Here is a 20,953-nt window from a genome sequence, read left to right on the forward strand (position 1 = left end):
TCTCCCAATTCATCCCACCACCTGCCCCCCCCCGCAATGCTTTCCCCCCTTGGTGTCCATACGTTTATTCTCTACATCTGTGTCTATTTCTGCCTTGCAAACTGGTTCACCTGTACCATTTTTCTAGACTCCACATATATGTGTTAATATACTGTATTTGTTTTTCTGACTTACTTCACTCTGTATGACAGTCTTTAGGTCCATCCATGTCTCTACAAATGACCCAATTTCGTTCTTTTTTATGGCTGAGTAATATTCCATTGTATATATGTGCCACGTCTTCTTTATCCATTCATCTGTTGATGGGCAGTTAAGTTGCTTCCGTGACCTGGCTATTGTAAATAGTGCTGCAGTGCACATTGGGGTGCCTGTGTCTTTTTGAATTATGGTTTTCTCTGGGTACCTGCCCAGTAGTGGGATTGCTGGGTCATATGGTAATTCTATTTTTAGTTTTTTAAGGAACCTCCATACTGTTTACCATAGTGGCTTTATCAATTTACATTCCTTATAAACATAGGATTTTCCAGAATTCTTTTTGTTTGGAGTAGTTTTTTTGTTGATTCTCTCTCTTTCTCTTTTTTTTTAAGGTATAGAATTATATTATCTGCAGATAGCGATAACTTTTCTTCTTCCTTTTCAGTTCTATACTTCTAATTTTTCTTTTTTTGGGGGGGGGTGCTAATTGCATTGCTGTTACCTCCAAGACACGGTTAAATAATCATGGTGGTGGTGAAAATCCTTGTTGTGTACCTTACTTGAATGGGAATGAAGCATCATTCTGTGGATTTACCGTGGTTATTTAACCATACTCACACTATGAAACCTTTAGGTGTTTCCAGTTATTCACCACTCTTAGTGGCACTGTGAGGAGCGCTTTAACAAAAATCCTTTCTATAGTTGACATTATTTCCTTTGGATGAATTTCAAAGACTTGCTACACATAGCCAAATGGTTAGGGTAAATTTTTAGAATAGGTTGTTTTTTATTAACATTCTAAGGAATAGACTGACATTGCTGGAGTCCACTTACACTTTTACATGCAAAAAGTAGAAATATCTTTGCTCATTTCCTATCTCCCTGCATTAATAGCAAGCAGGGGGAGAAAGTGATTGGGAGCCACAGAGGGATGATTTTAGCTTTTCTGAAATGGGTTTAGGTTGTAAAGGCCTGTGGATACCAAGTGAGTGGCTCTTCAAGTTTTTAGAATTTGACAGGTACCCTTGAGTGTGGTGGTAGCACGTGAGGTTAAATGAGTCACGCTCACCTGTGATAATCTGGTTGGGACAGGAGCTCCAGCACGTTGCAGCTTGCTGATGATCAAATAGGGCCTAGGGAACCAGATGAGAGTTGTATGTGTGTTTCTTCACGATGAGTTGTCCTGATGAAAAAGCTCATTGGTGCTAGTGTAGAGGATCGATTGTGTTACTAAGCTCCCAGCTCTGGAAACCAGCTGAGACAGATATGTGCTGTCTGAGTCGGCAGTCATTGCCAAAATGTTGGTCTGTAGAAGCTGTAGGCGCTCTAATGCCATTTTTACTGAACAGTTTATCCCATATCTTGGGCCTTTCTTTTTAATACTTCAGTTGTGGCCTGGAATCTCAGTGTCTGGATAAAATTTAGCCTAGTGATTGCTATTCCTTTAAGACTGTCGCTGGAATCTTTTCGCATATATTTAAATGTTTTTGAGATTAGAGGCTCTTCCTGTATTGCAGATTCTGAACATAGTTTGCTAGAGTTCATGATTATTACTCTTTCTGTGAGCTTTAGTTTCAGATGCTTCATCAGGATGAATCGAATAAAAGAGAGAAGATCAAAACAAAGGGAGTTGACTTTGAAGATGACCTGAGAGATGAAGTAGAAGATGCTGTCCAGAAAGTTTGCAATGCAACTGGATGTTCAGTTAGTATTTGTCATGCAGTAACAGTGGTTTATAGACAGGCATTGCTGTGCCTAGTTTATCTGCTAGTTTTGTGGCATCACTCTAGCATGCTAACACCTGATGGGCCAAAATAGGCCCATAATATTTGCAGTTTAATTAGCTTATGTGATACAGTTTAATGAGAGATGTTCATTCATTTCTCTTTTGTTTGCTAGACTTTATCCAATACTGTTCAAAATCCTAAGGAAGTATGTGGGTTTATTATTTTCTGACTAGTGCAGTTTTATAAGAATGCATTTTATTAAATGGTTATTTCAGGTGATTAACCTTACTGAAAATTAAGACATTTTCTAAATGGAAGGTCTGAAACCTTGCCTCAATGACATCCTTTTGTTTATTTTTAGAATAGGTTGTTTTTATTAACATTCTAAGGAATAGACTGCACATTGCTTGAGTCCACTTACACTTTTACATGCTAAAAGTTTATAAAATTGTTTGTCAGATTATTGATGTAGAGATAGGTAGAAAAGTATACCCAGAGTCTTGATGTGTTCCTTTGTTTCTTTCATAGGATTTTAATTTGATAGTCCAGAACCTGGAAGCTGAAAATTATAATATTGAATCTGCAATAATTGCCATGCTCCATATGAACCAGGGGAAAAGAAATAGTAAGTCCATGATTGATATTTATAAGGTTTCAAAATGATTATGTTGGTGATTTTCCAAATACTTATTTTTAATCAAGTGACAGGTAATAATTATATTGTTATTTATTCATTCAGCAGCTTTGTATATGCAGGTGTTTTTTTACTAGGTGCCAGCCCTGTGTCAGGGAGAGTATAGTCTGGGGTGGGGAGGGGCTTGGTGGAGAGAGATAAGTAAATTGGTTTAATAAGACATAATGAAGTGTGGGTACAGGCTGCTAGGGGAATGCATGAAAAGGCCACCTAGCTCAGTTTTGGAGGAATGGAAAAATGTCAGGGAAGACTTTAGCCTTTTATTTTTTATTTTATTTTATTTTTTTTACAACTTTATTGGAGTATAATTGCTTTACAATGGTGTGTTAGTTTCTGCTTTATAACAAAGTGAATCAGTTATACATATACATCTGTTCCCATATCCCGTCCCGACTTTAGCCTTTTAGAAATAAGATCCCGTTATAATACCAAAATGATCATTGAAATGGAATGGAGAGAAAAATTATTTTTCTAATGGAAATATTTAAATTACTGGCATCTGTCAACTGGTGATAATTCAGAATTTCTTTTTGCTTGAACTGAGTTTAATTCTGTGATTCAGAGGAAGGAAAAAAGATGTTAACATCGAACTGTTTTCTCAAGTTATTTATTTAAAATGATTTCAATATTTATTGCCAGACATTATGTGCCACATACTGTTCCTGGCATTATAGTTTTCTGATTGGGTATTTTATTATCCTCCTTACATATTTGCTATGCCTTCTTAGAAAGCTGTAAGTAACTTGGTCTTTGTGATTTTAAAATAACGCTATGCAGTGTCTGTGCTGTCCCATATGGTATGTACTTGACATGTGGCTAAGCGAGGCTGACTGAGGAACTAAGTTTAAAATTCTTTTTAACTTTATTTAATTTTAATTTAAATAGCTACGTGTGGCTCGTAGCTACTGTATTGGAGAGCACAGCTTTAGAGCTTGTTTCCTTTCTGGTTTTTGGATACAAATGAAAGATTTCCCCCTAAAAATTCATGTTAAAAAGTGGTTTAATCTAACAAAACAAAGCACTCAGCTGGTAGGAAGCTGATGATAAGACTGGTGGTCAACAGGTTATTTTAAAATTTATCTTCCGATTTTTACCAATTATTTTTTCCTTATGTTCCCCACTGTATTGACTTGATACTAGAATTTTGCCTCAAGGAAACTTGCTTTCCAAATGCCAGTGATTTAGGGACCCGGGTAATTTTGGAGTCATTTAATAATAATCGCATTGTGTAACTACCTTAGGTTTTCAATATAACAAAATATCTTTCTTTGGAAGATGCAGAGGAGAACCTTGAGCCCAGTGGCCGAGTGCTGAAGCAGTGTGACCCTTTATGGGAGGAGGGTGGCAGTGGCACCAGAATCTTTGGAAATCAGGGCTTAAATGAAGGCAGAACTGAAAACGATAAGTCTCGGGCCAGCCCTAGTGAAGAAAACAAGGCAAATAAAAATCACCTCCCAAAGGTAGGAAAGATGGGGCTGCAAGGGCAAATGGTGGGCTGCTGTAATTCGGTGGCGTGGAGGGAACTTGGAGCTCAATTTAGTGTGTGATTTTCTCTTGATCTATGAAAGTGGTTATTGTAGGAAATACGGGGAGTGCATGAGGGTCTATCATGAAGCGGAAGAAAGACCTCACTTGTCCTGCCTGGACTTTGCAGTGATGGCTAGAAGGAAGTATACCCTGAATTCATACTCATACACGCGGATCAGCTCCATTTCCCGCCTAACATTACTGCGTGTGTGGGTGCTTTCCATGCTAACCCATGTGATTGAATCCCAGTTTTTGTAAATACCATCACCTTTCAGTGAACATCTTTGTGTATAAGTCTTAGTATTTTGCATTATTTGCTTGGCTAGAATCCCAGAAGAGGAATTAACAGGTTAAAGGGCATGGATATTTGAATCTTTTTAAGGTCTTTTGGTAAATTGTCAAATGCTTCCCCAAAGGGTTGTACTGCTCCCTTCCCAACCCCACTCCCACAAGTAGTAATATGACACGATTAATTTTACTAAATTTGGAACTTATCGTAAAGACTTTCACCAGGAAATTCTGAGCTCAAAATGCAACCTAATGTAAAAGGTCACAGGCAGAGGCTAAGATGTGATAAGCTTCTGAGGATTTTGTTAGGATCCCCTGGGGCAATAAATTATGTACAGGAAGGCATCCTGTGGCATGTTTGAGTGTTACCTCCTGCTGGACTAGGGTTAATGTTCCTTTAGGTCATTTTGAATTGGTTTATGAGGAGAATGGAATTGATTTTGTTTGCTAGCTCAGCAAGAGGGTATAAATTTAAATGTAAATTTGAGCAGTAATGGGAAATAAATCATTTTTGGTCTGTTAGGTGGGTTTTCTCTGTTCCTGTCGAAAGGCAGTCTGTGCCCTTTGCATCTGTCAGCCCTGCATTTCCCGTCCACTGGTGCAGCCTGTGTCCCCGTGCAGGCAACTCAGGCGGCAGTCTTCTCTTTCAGGTCACAAACAAACAGAGGCGAGAACAGCAGCGACTAGAGAAGAAGAAACGACAGGAGGAGAGGCACCGTCACAAAGCCCTGGAGAGCAGGAGTAGCCACAGGGACAACAACAGAAGTGAAGCAGACGCGAGCACCCAGGTCACCTTGGTGAAGACCTTCGCGGCTCTCAACATCTGACTCTGGCCTCCTGGGAGTTGTGAGAAGGGAATGGAAAGCAGAGGGCCGTGTGCCAGGCTTTCCAGCGAGGCCATCCTTTTACAAAACGAAACTCAACCCACAGAATCACACACTGAGTTAGTTTCCTTCAAGCTGCCTCCTTTTTTGTTCACAGTTTTGTCAGTGATGTCTTATTTAATGAAAGTGCAGTGAAGCCATTCATGTTCCATAATTAAAATATCGACTTTTAGGGGTGGATAGTTAGGTCAAAAAAAACTTTTTAAGTGTGGTTTTATTTGCCCTGCAAATCAGAGTTCGGTGACGCTGGGATCTTTCCTTAACACTCGGGGTTTCACTGTAATTGTTCATGAAGTAGTTTAGATTAATTGCTAGAAATTCAGAATGACAAGTTTCCTTTGTGTCTCTTTCATTTTCAAACAGACATTCATATGCAGGAGAGTTTATAAATGATGTCCAACTCAGGTACATGTTTAGAATTACCTTTCTTCTAATGCAAGTTCATCAGAAAATAATTCAGGAAGTGTTTTCCCAAAGTAATAGGATGTGAAGGTTGTGGCCTGTAGTCAGGGTGGAAATTAAACAGCTACGTTCCTCTTCCTCCTGATTCTGATGCTCAGATGGGATGCAGGTGCTGTTGCTTCGTTTGCACTCAAGCCGTCTGATAAACAGGCCAGACTGTTCATTAGGCCTGGGCTTTGCTGGAAAATCTGTAGTGTTGCTGAGTAGTTGGTACTTGTTTCCTGACAACGAGAAGACAGTGTATCATCAGCGCTTACGGTACAGTTCTGGGATTCTGATAGTGTGGAGCGCAGAAGCCATAGTTATAAAGGGAGAAGTCAAGGGAGTCCTGAGTTTTTGCTCAGGAAGAAGTCTGAAGGGGTAATTGATTTGGGGTGGGGGGTTGGGGGTGTCTGGAAGAATTTCTAAGGCTTTTCATGTTCACATTTTAAGTAAGTAACTTGTCTTTTCTTCCTTACTATTCTGGATTTAGAAAGTTGCCTTCAGAGAAATAAAAGGTAACTTGACCCATTGCTGAATTTTCTTAGTATTGTGAAAATGAAATCCCATAAAATGCTGCACTTAACTTCTTTTTAGTTAAGCCCTGTTTGGGGATTTTGCTGTTCAAAACACTCTCCAGCACCCTCCAGAAGTTGTCAGTGACTTAGGTTAGACTAGCAGGACATAGAACTTACTTTGGCTGAGGCCTTCAGATGACTCCACAGTGCTGAAATAGATTTGGGCGGTGGAGAGATTTCATTCCTCAAACCGAATTAGGTGGATGTGAACTTTAAAACTGGAATGTATGAAGCGGCCAATCTTGGACTGTCTTTGCCTTTTGGGGACCTAATATTTGGAGAAATAATATATGCTGAATCAAAAGGTAAATTATTAGTTACCTCCCCCATCTCAGATTTCAAAATTATCAGAGTTCCGAGGCAAAGAGAAAAACTATAAAAAGGTTTTGACACATATAGACATATCATTGTGTGGGCTGGCCTTGGATTCATTGGATTGTCTTTATCAGCAGGTGATTTGCTTTCTGTGGTTTTGGTGATGTATTTTAATTTTTTGTTTGTTTGACTTTGGTGACTTTTTGTGGTTGGAGCATCAGTGGTCTCTTGGAAGTGCTCCCAGAACATCCTGGTACAGTACATCGTAATATGTAGCAGATTTAGAAACTGCGCAGCATTTTTTCTTTGCACATTGCGGAGTCCTGAGTTAGAGCCTCTAGTACTCAGTCCAGACAAGTGAGGGGTCTCCGTTGTCTCACTGTCTCCAAGGGAGTGAGGTCCAGTGCTTTAGGATCTGTTCTCTTGGCTTTTACCTCTGGGCACGTTCCTGACTCTGGCTGAGCATTTCTGAGTGAGCACTCTTTCTTGTCTGTTTTGTACTGTGAGAGTACAAGAGACCAGATCCTCTCAGAAAGACTGATTGTGTACCAGAAATTCAGCGGAATTAGGAGTCAGAAATAGCTTAAGGGAGACCCATTGTCAGAAGTAGTAGGAGCGCTTTATTTACTTGGTTAATGAAGGTGGCCTTGGGCCCTATTGGGTTTTTGTTTTTTTCCTATTGGGTTTTAGAAGTTGCTAAAAAGTTGCTAAAGAATATTGGACACATTTATTTATAAATTACCTAATTCTGATAATAGGCTTCAGCATTTCTTGGGTAAAATAACAGTGGTTTTAAAAACTAATCAAATGGCTTCAGTAGTTTTCTTTTATTACCATTTCATAGTTTTCCAGTTATAATTGGTCTGTGTTTAGTATGTTAATTATTAGGAATGGGGAACATGTATCCAACTTTAGTGATAACTTCTAGCTAAGGGTTTAAATTTAGCCTTCACTGCCTCAGTCCCAGCAAAGTACGAGGTAGATGGAATCCATGTCGTACTTGGTTGCCTTGGTAGGCACTTGAGAACTACTTTATTGGCAGCCAGAATGGAGGCCCAGCATGTTTAGTCCTGGGATGACTGTGGTCAGTGACGGTTACCGGGTATAGTTACTCAGGTGCACTGCATAGTAGGAGGCGACTCTGTCTTAACCTCTGTGGCTGTTAGAGGTTTGTTATGTGGGATTGTCTCGGTAGCTTTGGTCAGGAGAAGGGGGATGAGGCTGTGGTCCATAGCTGCTTACTAGTCTTATAAACTGTATATAAAGGTTTTATGGATTTTAAAAAAAGATTTTTTAAAGGTCAAAATACGAAATAAAATTTTAGTAGCATCAGCTTTGTACTAGAGAGGTAGATGTATTGAAACAACATAGAATCACAACTTCTGAATTAATATAGTTGCCACCAGGAGATATTAGAGAATGTATATGTATATTTAATTTTTCAATAATAGGAACAAATGCTTTCAGGAGTGAAGTCTGGTTGAAGCATTGTGGCAGAAAAGAAGAATCTTAAGTGTTAGTTGAGCTTGTCTATAGTTTCTTTTATAAGCTCTGAAAACACTTCCCTACCTATTGTGATTCTGAGGGCTTGTGAAGTGGGAGCTCCATTGTGGGGCAGCTAGAGTGGGCCTTTGTGTAGGTCATTTCTCATGGTGCTGCCTGCTTCCCTGGGGAGCTTTGACGGTGCGAAATGATAGGGTCCTGGGGTGGGGGGAGGGCCATGCTGAGGGGGGAGAGCTGCTCCCATGTTAAATAGGTGGATATCAGATGGACTTGGCATTGAACTGTGCTCATAGTGAGTCCCTGTCATCAGTGTGCAGTTTCTGTCATTCTGAGAAACTCTGGACTGCCTGGGTTTTATTGTGTCCACATAGAATGCTGTCAGTTTACCTCTGTGAGATGTTCAACTCGAATGTGCAGTCAGTTGAAGGAAACTTGGGTTCCCAGTCGGAGCTGACTAACTCTCACCCTGACCAGAAGGGTCTGTGTGGATGGGGTGACAGTGGAGCTTTGTACTTTCAATGTCACATCTGTGGCCCTCTCTGACTCCCATTTTGGGTAGATGCGTATCTCTTCACCTTTTTTTTACCTCAAGGCTCTATCTAGAGCAAACCTTTAGACTCAGAGTCTGATGCAGTTTTTGTGTTTTGACATTTTCATTATTCACTGTTTCGTCCATCTCAGCTTTCAGAACAGGCGTTGCTCAAACTTGGGGGCCTTCCGACGGTTGTTCTGAGGTGATTTAATAATGGCACTTTCTACAAGATGTGTTTTTCTGACTCTAAAACAAATTGTATTTTTCCATTGATGTTGTTAAGTTGAAGATCTCGACGGTGTATGTAAATGATAGCAGACCTTCTGCTGTCACATGCAAGAAGGGGAACGGATAATTGGATTGAAGTGGAGACACTGAGCACCAGTCACGAAGTGCACTGCACAGTACGGAACTCAGAAGGTGCCCACAGGGCCCGGCTCCGGGGAGGAGCTGGGCCTCGTTGACTGCTTGGCTGCGTCCGTCCAAGGTAACGTTCCCTGTAAAAACCTCAGGCTCTTAACCATTTCCTCTGAGGAATTACCTTCTAGAGCCTCGCTCTCCTAGTTCAGACTACTTTGTAGCTTGATTAAAATGTTTAGCATCCTCGCAAAGGGACTTGAGAAGGGGCTGGTACCAGTAGAGAATAATTTCTGTAAGAGCGCGGACTTCTGCGTGGTGACTTTGGTTTAAGCAGGGCCTGCCCCTGGTCCCGGAACTACCCCTGCTCGCTGTGCTGTAGCCCTGGAAGGTGATGACCGCTGGGCGAAACCCCGGTGGTCTGCCCCTCATCCTCTGCATCTCGACATCCAGCAGCTCACTGTTGCCAGCCGTCTGTGGCAGTTGTTCGAGCACAGTCACAGACCTCAGCCTGTGGTTTGATCCCCTGGCAGGTCCCTCAACCAGAACTTGAGGAATGGGGGGGTGGGCTCCTCTCATGGTTCATTTTCCTTGGGGAGATGGGCCCTCGGCCTCCCTGGCTACCCTTCCAGCGTCCGCCACTAGCACGGAGCTCCGTGAGAAGAAGAAAAGGGCCAGGAGTCGGACGTCAAACCTCCGTGTTCCTCTTGCTGATGTAGCCGCGCTGGTGGGTGTTAATCCCCTTTATGAAGGAGGGCAGATGGGTCTGTGGAGAACACAGGGCCCTTCACAGGCTCAGCCACCTTCTCCTTTTTCTAATTGCACTATACTTGTCCTCACTGCAGTCCGGAGATATTTAAGACCTCTGTGGGGTCATGATCCATAGACTTAGCAAGTCTTGCCTTATCTGTGGAGCTGGACGGGGGGAATGTGACCATTGTCTGATGTCCATAGTTCATTTCCTCCAGGATGTTTCTTTCCTCAGATTCTGTTACTCTGAACCATTTTATTTTTTATTTACCAAAGTACTGTACTTGGCTATTTGCAGTGTTTTCAAAACCAAATCTTTCTTTTTTTGTGTTTTTAATCTTCAATACTTGGTGCAATAGAAGCTGCAAAGATGTGCCACTTTATCTATGAAATGGAGTTTTGTATACCAATAAATTCTAGTTTAAAGAGAAAGTTTCAGGTTGTTTTTGTCACTGTCTGACCGCCGTTTGCATGAGACGGAGAGCATGCTGGGAAATGTCCTCCTTAGAGACCTTGGCACAGAAGATGTGCACCGTTCTTCCAGTGTATGGTCGTCTGGGATCTCACTGAGCTTAAGCAGCCGATTGTAGCTTCCGTCCAGGGGAGTATGGCCGCCGCACACACTGGCAGGGCCATCCCTCAGATTTCTGCCTGGTATCTAAGAACGTCTCTGATAGTTCGTAGTTGTCTAAATACAGAGCAGCTGTCTTTTGGCTGCCACCTTGGGGTTTCCCTAGAACCCGGGGGCTTGGTTTGATCCCATTCCAGGAGGGAGCACCTTCCCCCAGGCGCACGTGGGCAGCGGTGACTGCACGGATTCACCTGGAAGATGTCCTCAGGCGGGGGAAGGGTGGCCACAGAAACCCAGAGGGAGGGGACCCTTGGGCGCGTGCAGCAGGGCGCTGCTCGCGCCGGGCTCCAGGGCTCCAGGGCCAGTCACAGGTCAAGGTTGCTGCCATCTCACCAGCCTCGCTGCGGCCTCATGATTTTGGCCTCGAGGCCCCTGCTCGCTCTTGTTCTATGTTTGTGCTCATCAAGCAGCCTTTGGATTGTTTCTGCAGAATCTTGGCACTGAACAGTGTCCAGTACCACCCTGGGTGGAAGAATTCTCCAGCTTCTGGCAAGGCCGATCCCCCTTGGTCACTGTCCTCCCTGTGTGATTTTTGCCTCATTCCGTGACCGAGAGACTTCTGGGTGCACCAATGCTATCCAGTTCCTGAGCCCACGAGGCCCAGACTCTGGACTCTGTTAACCCAGCTGAGAATCTTTCTGAAAGATCTGCTAGGACCAGAGTGCTGTCCCGATGTAAGTGTCCCCTCCCCGAGTTGGAAGACTTCTGTGGCCTCCTTAATTCCATCCCACAGTGGTTCAGCTGGGGCCGGGGGCCACCTGCTGGGCCGGGTGGTGGCCCTGGGGCTTCCTGCCTGGGTCTCGGTGACCCGTGAGATTGGATGAGTCTGTAAGGGCGGAAGTGTCCTCAGGCCACGTAGGGGATAATTAGAGAACACAGTTTATTATTTACATTTTCCTCCAGGCTATAGCCTTGCTTACTCTGGGTGAGTGACCATTTATGGGGCCAAAGATGGAGATACCATGAGGGAAAGTGGCTGCTCCCGTGTCCCCTCTTGTTAACTGCTTATGGTTGTCTAGGAGAAAACAGGGTTGAAACCCCCAGGTTTAAAGTTACCTGTTTGCCATGCACAGAAAGTGCATGTTGGCCTTGAGATAAAACCAAAATTTGTCATAAAATGTCTGCTCCAATATGATTTTGACTGGACTGCTGGACAGGGCGGGCCCTCAGACCATAGTCATGCAGCGATTTAGAACTTTCTGGGTTGAATAGGATCAAGAACAATCCTGCTGATTCATGGATTCTGGCTTGGCAGAAGGAAAAATTCTCCACCTGGGAGAAGCTTGTCTGAATTTCCCTATGATAGAGGGATTTAGATATCTCAAGATGCTCAGTTTTTGTTCAATTTATTCACCAATCCAAACATCCAAGAATCCATCCATCATTTACTGAACCTGTGCTGTGCTGGAGTCTTTATTTCTGGGCATTGAATCAGACATGGACCTTGTCCTCGAAAACCTTTCAGCCCAGCAGTGAAAGCGGATATGTAATTCTGACCCAAGAGAACACAGGCCATAAAAGGAGGTACTGATAGGAGGGCTGTGCGTTCAGAAGGGAAATCAAGGAAGGCTCGGTGGAGGAAGTGACATTTAGATGACGTATGAAAGGGAAGATAGGAGGTGGAAATAGGAAGCTAAGATTTGGGACTGAAGGACCAGCATAATAAGCAAACCCCTCCAGTGGGAGAGTGGGATGTCCCACGTGTTTGGGACAGTTTATTCGGGGTAAACAATTCGTGTGGAGAAGGACTGGGAACTCCTTTCTTCAAACACTTGTCGCATGCCTTTTGCTACTGGAAGACTAATGCTGTGCATACTGAATGAATTCCCAAGATCAGGAATACCTGTTTCCTCCTGACCTCTTCTTACAGTGTCACGAGTCAGCCTGTATGTGCATTTTGACCTTGGAACACATCACAGGTAACAGCCCTCCAGGAAGAGTGCTATGTACCGTCTCTCCAGCCAATTTTACCTCATTGCCTCTGTGGGACAACAGATCAGGGCACTGAAGGTTAATGATTTCCAAACACTTGTCCATTTAAGATAAAAAATGGCACTCAGAGTAGTGGGCCAAGGGGCTATTCAAATAAATTAGTATCTATCATGTGTATGATGCTACTTCTGTAAAATAATCGCAATTATCATGTATCTGTGGATTCAATTAAGCAGATATTTATTTAGCATCCACCATGTGATGGATTCAATAGGGGAGACAAAAATGCAAAGTGGGGCTTCCCTGGTAGCGCAGTGGTTGAGAGTCCGCCTGCCGACGCAGGGGACACGGGTTCGTGCCCCGGTCCGGGAAGATCCCACATGCCGCAGAGCGGCTAGGCCCGTGAGCCATGGCCGCTGAGCCTGTGCGTCCGGAGCCTGTGCTCCACAACGGGAGAGGCCACAGCAGTGAAGGCCCGCGTACCGCAAAAAAAAAGCAAAGTGACCTAGCACAGATGGAGCATCTATGATGCTCCAGGCACTTTGAATAAGTTATCTCATTTAAACCTTAAAACCACCCAGTGAGGCTGATGGTCCCATCCCAGTTTTACACATGAGGAAATAAATAATGGGTCCAAGATCATAGATTTGAACCCAGGGCAGTCTGCCTTCACCATATAGGAACCCAAAACAAGAGCCCAAATAGCTGCAGTAAGTATCCCTAAGAAAAGTATAAACACATTGCTTGGCTTTTCAGAGGAGGGTGAAATCTTCTCCAAGTGGAAAAGCATCATGGGAAAGGTGGCATTTGAGATGTGCCTTCAAAGCACATGGATGTGAATGTGGTGATAAGGAGCCTGTGAGAGGGGGGCTTCCGGGTTGAAGGAAGCTATTGCACAGAGGTGTGAAAACAGGTGGGCAGGTTCTGGCAGTGGTGAGGAGCATAGAGAAATATATGCGGCTGGAAAAGCAGATGATACCAAGCTTGAATGCCAGGGCTTGGTGGACAATGGGGAGCCACTGATGGTTCAGGGGCAGAAGAGTGATATGATGGAAATCAATCTCTGGGAAAATGAAGCTGGCATTGTGGACAGGATGGAGACTGGATGGAGAACGGAGGGCTGAAGAACCTTAGGTCCTGAGAGCCTGATCTTAGCTCTATTACGACACTTACTAGTGTAGAGTAATTGGTGTTGTCTGTCTGCAGGTTGGCCACGTCAGATTTGGCTCCGTCACCAGGTTTCAGCGAGGGGCCAGGAGCATGGTTTGAATGAAGGCATATTGAGGGAAAGAATGGAATTTAATACAGTATTCAGTGCTCCAGCAATGACACTGCGGAGAACCCTAAAGAAGCGGACGAATGTCCATGAAATAATAATTGGACTTAACTCTGGAATTCCAACGTGATTTGATTTCTAATCGCTTACTCAGCAAGTTATTTAATCGAACACTTGGTTCATAGCTTTTGTTAGGGGCTAAGTGGGAACAAAAGCAAAAACCATCCAAATCCTATCATCAAAATTAGAGACGCAAGCTATGAAACATTCAGGTAACAAAGTCCCCTCCCCAGCCTTGGTTTAGTCCCCATGCCTCATTCATCCATTAATTCATTCACTCATTCATTCATTTGATAAATGAATAAACATAAAGCATTTAAAACAGTGCCTGGTGAATGCCAAATGCTTAATAAATGCTAGGTATTTTTTGTTATTATGACTATCATTCATTCATTTATGGGATGCTTATAATGGGCTAGGCATTATTTTGTGTACATTCACACATGCTAATTTATTGAAATCTTGCTACAATCGACCTACCAGGGAAATGTCATTGTTCTATTTTACAAGTGCAGACACTGAGGCTGTCTGTGGCCATATATCGGCGCTTTTTGGATTTCAGTGTGCACACGAGTCACCTGGGGGTCTTGTTAACTGGGGGGTCTGGGGTCAGGTCCAAGATTCTGCATTTCTAATAAGCTCCCTGAGCAGCGAGGTCTAGAACAGATGCACCGCTGCTAACTGGCAAAGCAGAGGGCTCTACCTGGAAGCTCCGACATCAAGTTCAGGGTTCTCCTTTCCTTTTTTCAGCCTTTTCCACCAAGTCTGCGCTGGAAATCAAGCGTGTGTACTGTAGACACACACAAACAGGATTTAGACAGAATCATTGTTGCATTCACCAAATATTTATTGATTCTTCGAAAAACAGGCTGCACCGGGGCTTGTTCTTAAGTTCCAATTTTCACCCTGTCAGATGGTTAAGCAACTGTAACATCACAAGGTACTCCTTCCATCGCTGCCTTGAATCCATAACGCCCAGAGCACCACCTCTCTCCATCTCCCCCAGGTCAGTTCCTTCTTCCTGTGTTTCTCGTGTATGCAGTCGTACCATCATTCTAAGATGTCTGTAAGGACTTATTGATTATTTCTGAGCATATGATTACTGAAAGTGTGAAGGGACCGGTTTCACTAGCCCAGAAACATACTTTGCCCCCACGATGAAGGGAAATTCAGGTTTAAGCCAAATTTGTTTCCACCTATTAGCCTGAACAAAATGGACAACAGAGGGCGCCTCAGGACCACTCTTCCCAACAAAAACTGTGCTCTCCTCCCCACCCACACATCCTGTGCTTTAAGACCTGGTCTCCTGGTGATTATTCACCAAGGATTTGAGTCAAGTCACAGCAACAAAGCACGCACATCTGCCCCTCTCGTGTTTTGTTTGTTTGTGTTTGTTTTGCTAGCACAGAACTTCTTCACCTTTTAAAATGTATGATGATCATCGTTTTGATGGTTTCAGGCTCTTTCCTGCCCTCAAAGAACTGAAAGTTGCACGTGTGCCATGAAATGGACAAAGGGAGTGGATGTTTATTACCTGGCCGCTGAGAGCTTTGCCTGTGCAATGCTTTTTTTTTTTTTTTTTTTTTTTTTTGTGGTATGTGGGCCTCTCACTGTTGTGGCCTCTCCCGTTGCGGAGCACAGGCTCCGGATGCGCAGGCTCAGCGGCCATGGCTCACAGGCCCAGCCACCCCGCAGCACGTGGGATCTTCCCGGACCGGGGCACGTACCCGTGTACCCTGCATCGGCAGGTGGACTCTCAACCACTTGTGCGATGCTTTTTTACATGCTTTATCTCATTGAATAGGCTCATCCCAATCCTGGAAGATTTTATTAGCATATTATAGATAGAGGAGATATATCTATATTTAGGAGTGGAATCTGCTGAAGTTCATTGCTTCCCAGATAGGCTGCATTCCATTTGATGGGAATCCTTTGGTGCTTTAAATTGGCTCCAGAGTTGGCCCTAGAGTGTTGGAGGTTGAAACCTTTCCTCTTCCCCTCCCTGTATCAGGAGCCTGACCTGGCCTGGGCATCCTCACAGCTGACCTTCCCTGGGCACCCTAGGCTGTCCAAGATGACAACCAGAGGGGTAGAGTGTCAGTGACTGATACCCACTCATGAAGAAATGAAGGCACACTGGCATGGGAGTGAGGACACCCCTTCAGGTAGAACTTTCCTTCTCTGAGCCCCGGATGCCCATCTGTCAAAGGAGGGCTTCGAAAAAGGTGATTTGAGAGCTTCTTTTCACTTTGAGCCAGTCTTCTAATGGGAGGGATTTGAAGCCTGATGAGATGGTGGGGACAATATTTTTAGGTTGGTATTTTGTGTGCTTCTCACATTATGCCATATGGCCAGAAACATTCCTTCTAGAGGTTGCCATTATTGTCTTGGATAAGATGGTGGAATGCTAGAAAAAGAGAATCACAAAAACTCACTGTAATGGGAAATTAAAAGGACAGAATGTCAGAACCGTGCACAGGGGCCACCCATGTCAGACCCACGCTGTGTCCCAGTACTTAGCACATTGTTGGCACATGGTGGGTGCTCAAAAAATGAATGAATGAATGAAACTGCAGACTAATTAAGCCCTACAATGATAGAATCTGAGGATCAGTATTAGAATTATGGGAAAATATCATTCACATATTCCGAAGAGGGAACTGAGATCCCAGGGGGTGGGTTATAGAATCTTCTGGGTGCTAAAGGGCCCCCAGGCATGGCTCTTCCTCATCTGGGAGCTCTCAGGGAGGGATGGGTTTGCAGCAAAGGAATTTTCCAGAGGAAGGGGCTCTGGTGCCAATGTTCTGGAGGTCTGGGGCTCCAGCAGCTGGAGGGCAGGGGGCCGCAGGGGAGAAGTGGAGCACAGCCTTAGCAGGGCGGGGTAGGTCCGGTGCACAGCTTGTTGGGGTAATGGGCATATTTGCAGTTGTAGCTGCCCAGGTTGTCACGAAAGCAGAGAGCAGCCCTCTTGTCACACTCGCAGGTCTGCTGTTGGCAGGTGGTTCTGCCAGCTGGATGGGACGAGGTGAGTCAGGGCCTGGGCGCCTCGGTCCTGCCACTCTCAAGACATGCAGGGGACTGCTCTGGGGTCCCTGTTCTCAGCCCCATTCTGCTGGAAGCCCATTCTCATGGGGGATGTTCCAGGGATGGGTGAGAGAAAGGGCAGAGTACTGGAGGGCCTGCTAGGGCCCAGGATGCTGGGAAGCCTGGAAGTTTGTTCTCCTGTTCTTTCCCAAGCCCAGTCCATTGCCCTTAGCCCTTTCCCCCATGGGATGACCATCTGGTTCACTAACTGTCGTCCGCCTCAGCCCAGGGAGAGGGCATTTCCAGGCAACTCCTTCTCCCATGTAATGCGTTACTTATAGTGAGGCGGCCATCAACCAGAGAGGAAAACTGGGAAGTTTACAGCAGCTCAACCCCAGATGGCCTCAGCGTGCCCCAGAGGGACTGCAACTGGGGCCTGCTCGGCCGTGCCTATCTCCCTCAGAGTGGACGGAGCCCATTTTCCTAGCGTTAACTTTAGGGCTCCCCCTCCACACGTGGCCACACCCTGCCTGGGGAGCAGAACTGGCGTCAGCTCTGCAGGCACCAGGGGCCCCAAAGCCTCCTCTTCCCTCCACTGCCTCTGTCTGCCCTGAGTGGTTCTGGCTCCTTTTTGTCCCCACAAAGACATCCCCCAGCTCAGAAGTGTCCAGGTTCCTCACTGTCCTTCGCAAAGGTCAGCCTCATTCCCCATCCGGGTTCTGCTCTCACCGGCTCTTTCAGCAGAAATCAGAGTTGGAGGGGGCTTAACAGCCATGTCAGCTCCTTTGGGGGGTTCTTACCAGAAGCTGGACTAAGCCAGGGAAGTGAGTGATTGTCTCCATTTTATAGATGAGGAAGTAGAGGCTTTTGAGGGGTTACGTCACTTGCCCAAAGACATACGATGGGTAGGTGACTCCCTGACCTGGTGTCCCTCTTCACCTAACACCTCCCCTCTCAGTGCCGTCCCTAACAGGTGGCTTCCTAGCCTTGCATGAACCCCCAGGGATGGGGAGCTTACTACCTGTCAAAGCTGCCTTGCTGGGAACAGGCAACTCTGAACCAAATCTGCCTCCAGTGGTTCTGGTCCTCGTTCTGCGTCTCCCCCAGGACAGACCTTAGAGATCTGAGCTGAGTCTTCTTTGACCCTCCTAGACCCTCCTGCTGTGCCCCACGCTGGGCCTGCCCTCCTTCCAGGCTGCTCCTGGCTTTGCGGCAGGAAGAAGGTTTGGTTCTCTGATCTGAGCTCCCTCCACGGGGCTGGGCTGCGTGGAGCCCTCCGCACTCTGACTCGGAGCAGGCTGCTTCCCCAGGCCGGGGACCAGAGGAAAGCTACTTGGTCCAAGTGGGCACTGGGCCTGGCAAAGATGAGCGCCGGTGCAGTCAGCCTTTGGGAGCAGGGTCTGCTGTCCCAAATCCAAGCTCCAGCTCTCTCTGTCTGGGGCTCTGCCCTCAAGGCTCTGTCCTGGGAACCTTGCCTCTAGCTGCCACTCAGGCCCTGGGGAGGGCTGTGTGGGTACAGCTGCTCTGGGGCCTGGCTCAGCTCTACCCCCTTTGCTCCTCTCCCCAGAGGCTGGAGCTGGGAGGGCTCTGGCTGGAGAAAGTGCTTGGGGTCAGGGCAGGAGCTGATGGGTCACGTGCTCTCTAGCCTGGGTGCCACAGGAGCATCTGGGTAGATGGACAGGTCTCTCCTCACTTCAGTGATGATGGAAGATCCCACCCCCGCCCCAGCCCAGGTGACCAGGCTCAAGGGTCTCCATCAGGAGAGGGTTCCTAGCTGAAGCTGTCCCCCAACCTTGTATCTGGGGGAGTCTAGGGCTGTTCACTTACCACAGAAGATGCTGTGCCTGCTGGCAGAGAAAAGATACCTTTCCAATTTGGGTTCACAGCCTAGCTTCTCCAGACTCCCATAGCAGCAGTCATGGGCGTGACAGCACCTGTAAGGGTCATGGTTGGCTTGGAGGGGCCTGTGAACCAGGCTGGGAAGGACCAGGGGCTGCCTGGGGGGCTCAGTGCCCAAAGGGGCTCAAAGTGGAGGTCGGCCCCAACTTTCTAGGTGCCCCCAGCCCCTCCCTCCTCACAGGATGCTTCCTCCAGCTCCTCCATCCCCCAGGATGCTCCCCCAGCCTCTGCATCCTCCAGCGGGGTGCTCCACCTGCTGGGCCGCCTGCTCACCAGTCTGTCTGGTCCACTGGCCAGTGGGAGCCGCCGAAACCACAGTAGCAGCCATAATCATTGTACTGCAGTGCAGGCCGCCCCTTCATTCTCTCAATCATCACCCCGAACTGGACCAGGTTCCCGACAGCCAGGGCCACTGCTGGGAGGGAGGGTGGAGGAGGTCAGATCCCCCAGGGCCCCACCCTCTGCAGCCAGCTGCCCCTGATGTGCCCCCAAATCTGAGTCCAGACATCTCTCTGATTGTCTAGGTAACCTCACCTCCCTAAGCACCTCATTCCCAATAATAACAATGCTAAGCAGTAATAATATCCCCACGACATCATCGCACCTCGATCCCCTAGCCCTCACCCGCGTCGTGTCAGCACACGTGACCCCCCTCCTGCTCTCCTTCCACCAGCTCCTAGAATACCGCCCACTCATCCTCCCGGGTCCCAACCCTTCCTGATCACCTCCCCAGGTGTCAGCCCCATCCCCGCAGGAACTCTGTCCCTGTCAAGTCCCATCAGATGTCACTGGATAAGCTTCCGAACCACCTGGACTTCCCCAAATTCCTCTAGGTCCTGATGATGCAGCAATGGGGGGCTGCTGACCCGGGCAGGTTAGAGCCCAAAATGGAAACTTAAGTGAGGGATGGAGCGGGGGTGGCAGGAGCTCGTGTGCTGTCTGGGATCCCTGCCAGCCCCTCTCCCCCGCCCCACCGGGCCATCCAGGCTGCAGTCTTCCCCTCTCCCCCCTCTCCACTGACTAGTGATGGCTTTGCGTTACGCGGGCCTCTCACTGTTGTGGCCTCTCCTTTTGCGGAGCACAGGCTCCGGACGCGCAGGCTCAGCGGCCATGGCTCACGGGCCCAGCCGCTCCGCGGCATGTGGGATCTTCCCGGACCGGGGCACGAACCCGTGTCCCCTGCATCGGCAGGCGGACTCTCAACCACTGCGCCACCAGGGAAGGCCTCCTCAGGATGTCCAATCACACCGTCCTCAGGGCCCAGCTCAGGGGCCTCCAGGGAGTTGGGGATTCCTAGCTGGGGCGGGGGAGGGGTAAAGGCAGGAAGGTTACTTACCCATGAGGCAAAGTAAGGTCAGAAGAGGGGGAAGCTTCATTCTGGGGGGAGGGGAGGGGTGCAGGGAGTAGAGAAGCTGGGCTGCAGGAGAAGAAAGTCAGCAGGGGTGCCTCTGATCTCAAGGCGTCTCTGCATTAGTTAAATACCGGGGTCCTGTCCACTCCCCATCATTAACCCCTGAATGCCCAGTGACGTAATGATACTTCCTGGTCTGACACTTTGGCCAAGTCTCCAGGGGAGGGGCCAGCCTGGGGCCTGTGGGCTCTGCTTCCAGGCACTTTGGGGAAGGTGGGGTCGATCTGTGGGCTTTCTTCTCTCTGCCCTTCCCCTCCCCTCCTCCTTTCCCCAAATCACTGTGCTTGGTCCCACCGAGGAGCTGTATGTCTTCGCTGTGCTAAGTGTTCTTCATTCTTGGTGTCTTTTTCTCATTCCCATTTTACTGATGCAGCCTAGAGAGGCTGAGAAACTTAAGTTCTCAGCTCCCTTGGCCAGGGAGCACCAAGGGCAAGTCTGTCCTGTTTCCATGATGCTAGCTACTTCAGCATGGCCCCGACTCCCCTCCCTGCTCCTCAACCAGCTCCTGTGTTACCCAGATGGAGAGTGGTGATGGCAACTTGACTACATAGCCGGGGGCCATTTGTCCAAGAACCTAGAATCCAAAGGCTGGGCGCTCAGCCAGCTGGGCTTAGGGGTTTTTCTTTATTGCTCTTTCCTGGACAGGCTCCTGCTTGTTTGACAGGTAGCGAAAATACTCTCAGTTAAGAATTCTGTCTACCCAAACCCTTGAGCAGGGGTGGAGCATGGCTGCCATAGAAACAGGCTCCATCTGACTCAGCTGGAAAACCCACATTCCAGCATGAACTGGAAACTTCCATCCTTTTGATGTCATCTTAGGGCCTGGGTCGGGGAGACAGTAACCTCCTGGTCCAACTTGGCCCCCAGAGAAGCTGCTGTCCCCGTCGTCGGGTCAGAACATTGAGGCTGGGCTTCAAAGCTTGGCTGGA

At 46.9% G+C, this 20,953-nt stretch overlaps 2 protein-coding genes across 6 annotated transcripts in view; one reads left to right on the top strand and one right to left on the bottom strand.

Moving 5' to 3' along the window:
• The window catches only part of OTUD3 (OTU deubiquitinase 3), a 28,205-nt gene extending 19,858 nt beyond the window's left edge, over positions 1-8,347 (top strand). For all 4 annotated transcript variants that reach the window (XM_082613549.1, XM_082613551.1, XM_082613550.1 and 1 more), the window contains 4 exons: positions 1,768-1,899; positions 2,451-2,547; positions 3,892-4,076; positions 5,082-8,347. In XM_082613549.1, the coding sequence (XP_082469675.1) occupies positions 1,768-1,899; positions 2,451-2,547; positions 3,892-4,076; positions 5,082-5,258 (591 nt within the window). In that variant the 3' untranslated portion in view covers positions 5,259-8,347. The remainder of the gene's footprint in view (positions 1-1,767; positions 1,900-2,450; positions 2,548-3,891; positions 4,077-5,081) is intronic.
• An 8,211-nt stretch (positions 8,348-16,558) lies between these two features.
• Positions 16,559-19,989, bottom strand: LOC309800420 (group IIE secretory phospholipase A2-like; the record flags this gene model as incomplete). Of its 2 annotated transcripts, none has more annotated exons than XM_082614514.1 (4): positions 16,559-16,701; positions 18,542-18,648; positions 18,887-19,025; positions 19,950-19,989. In XM_082614514.1, the coding sequence occupies 4 exons, from the start codon at positions 19,987-19,989 to the stop codon at positions 16,559-16,561; spliced, it is 429 nt and encodes a 142-aa protein (XP_082470640.1). The 2 variants fall into 2 exon arrangements, with proteins under 2 accessions (XP_082470640.1, XP_082470639.1); XM_082614513.1 differs by having other exon boundaries at positions 18,887-19,028.
• Between the last annotated feature and the right edge of the window lie 964 nt (positions 19,990-20,953).

Source organism: Mesoplodon mirus (genome assembly GCF_964341445.2).
Source record: "Mesoplodon mirus genome assembly, chromosome: 3".
NCBI lineage: Eukaryota > Metazoa > Chordata > Mammalia > Artiodactyla > Ziphiidae > Mesoplodon > Mesoplodon mirus.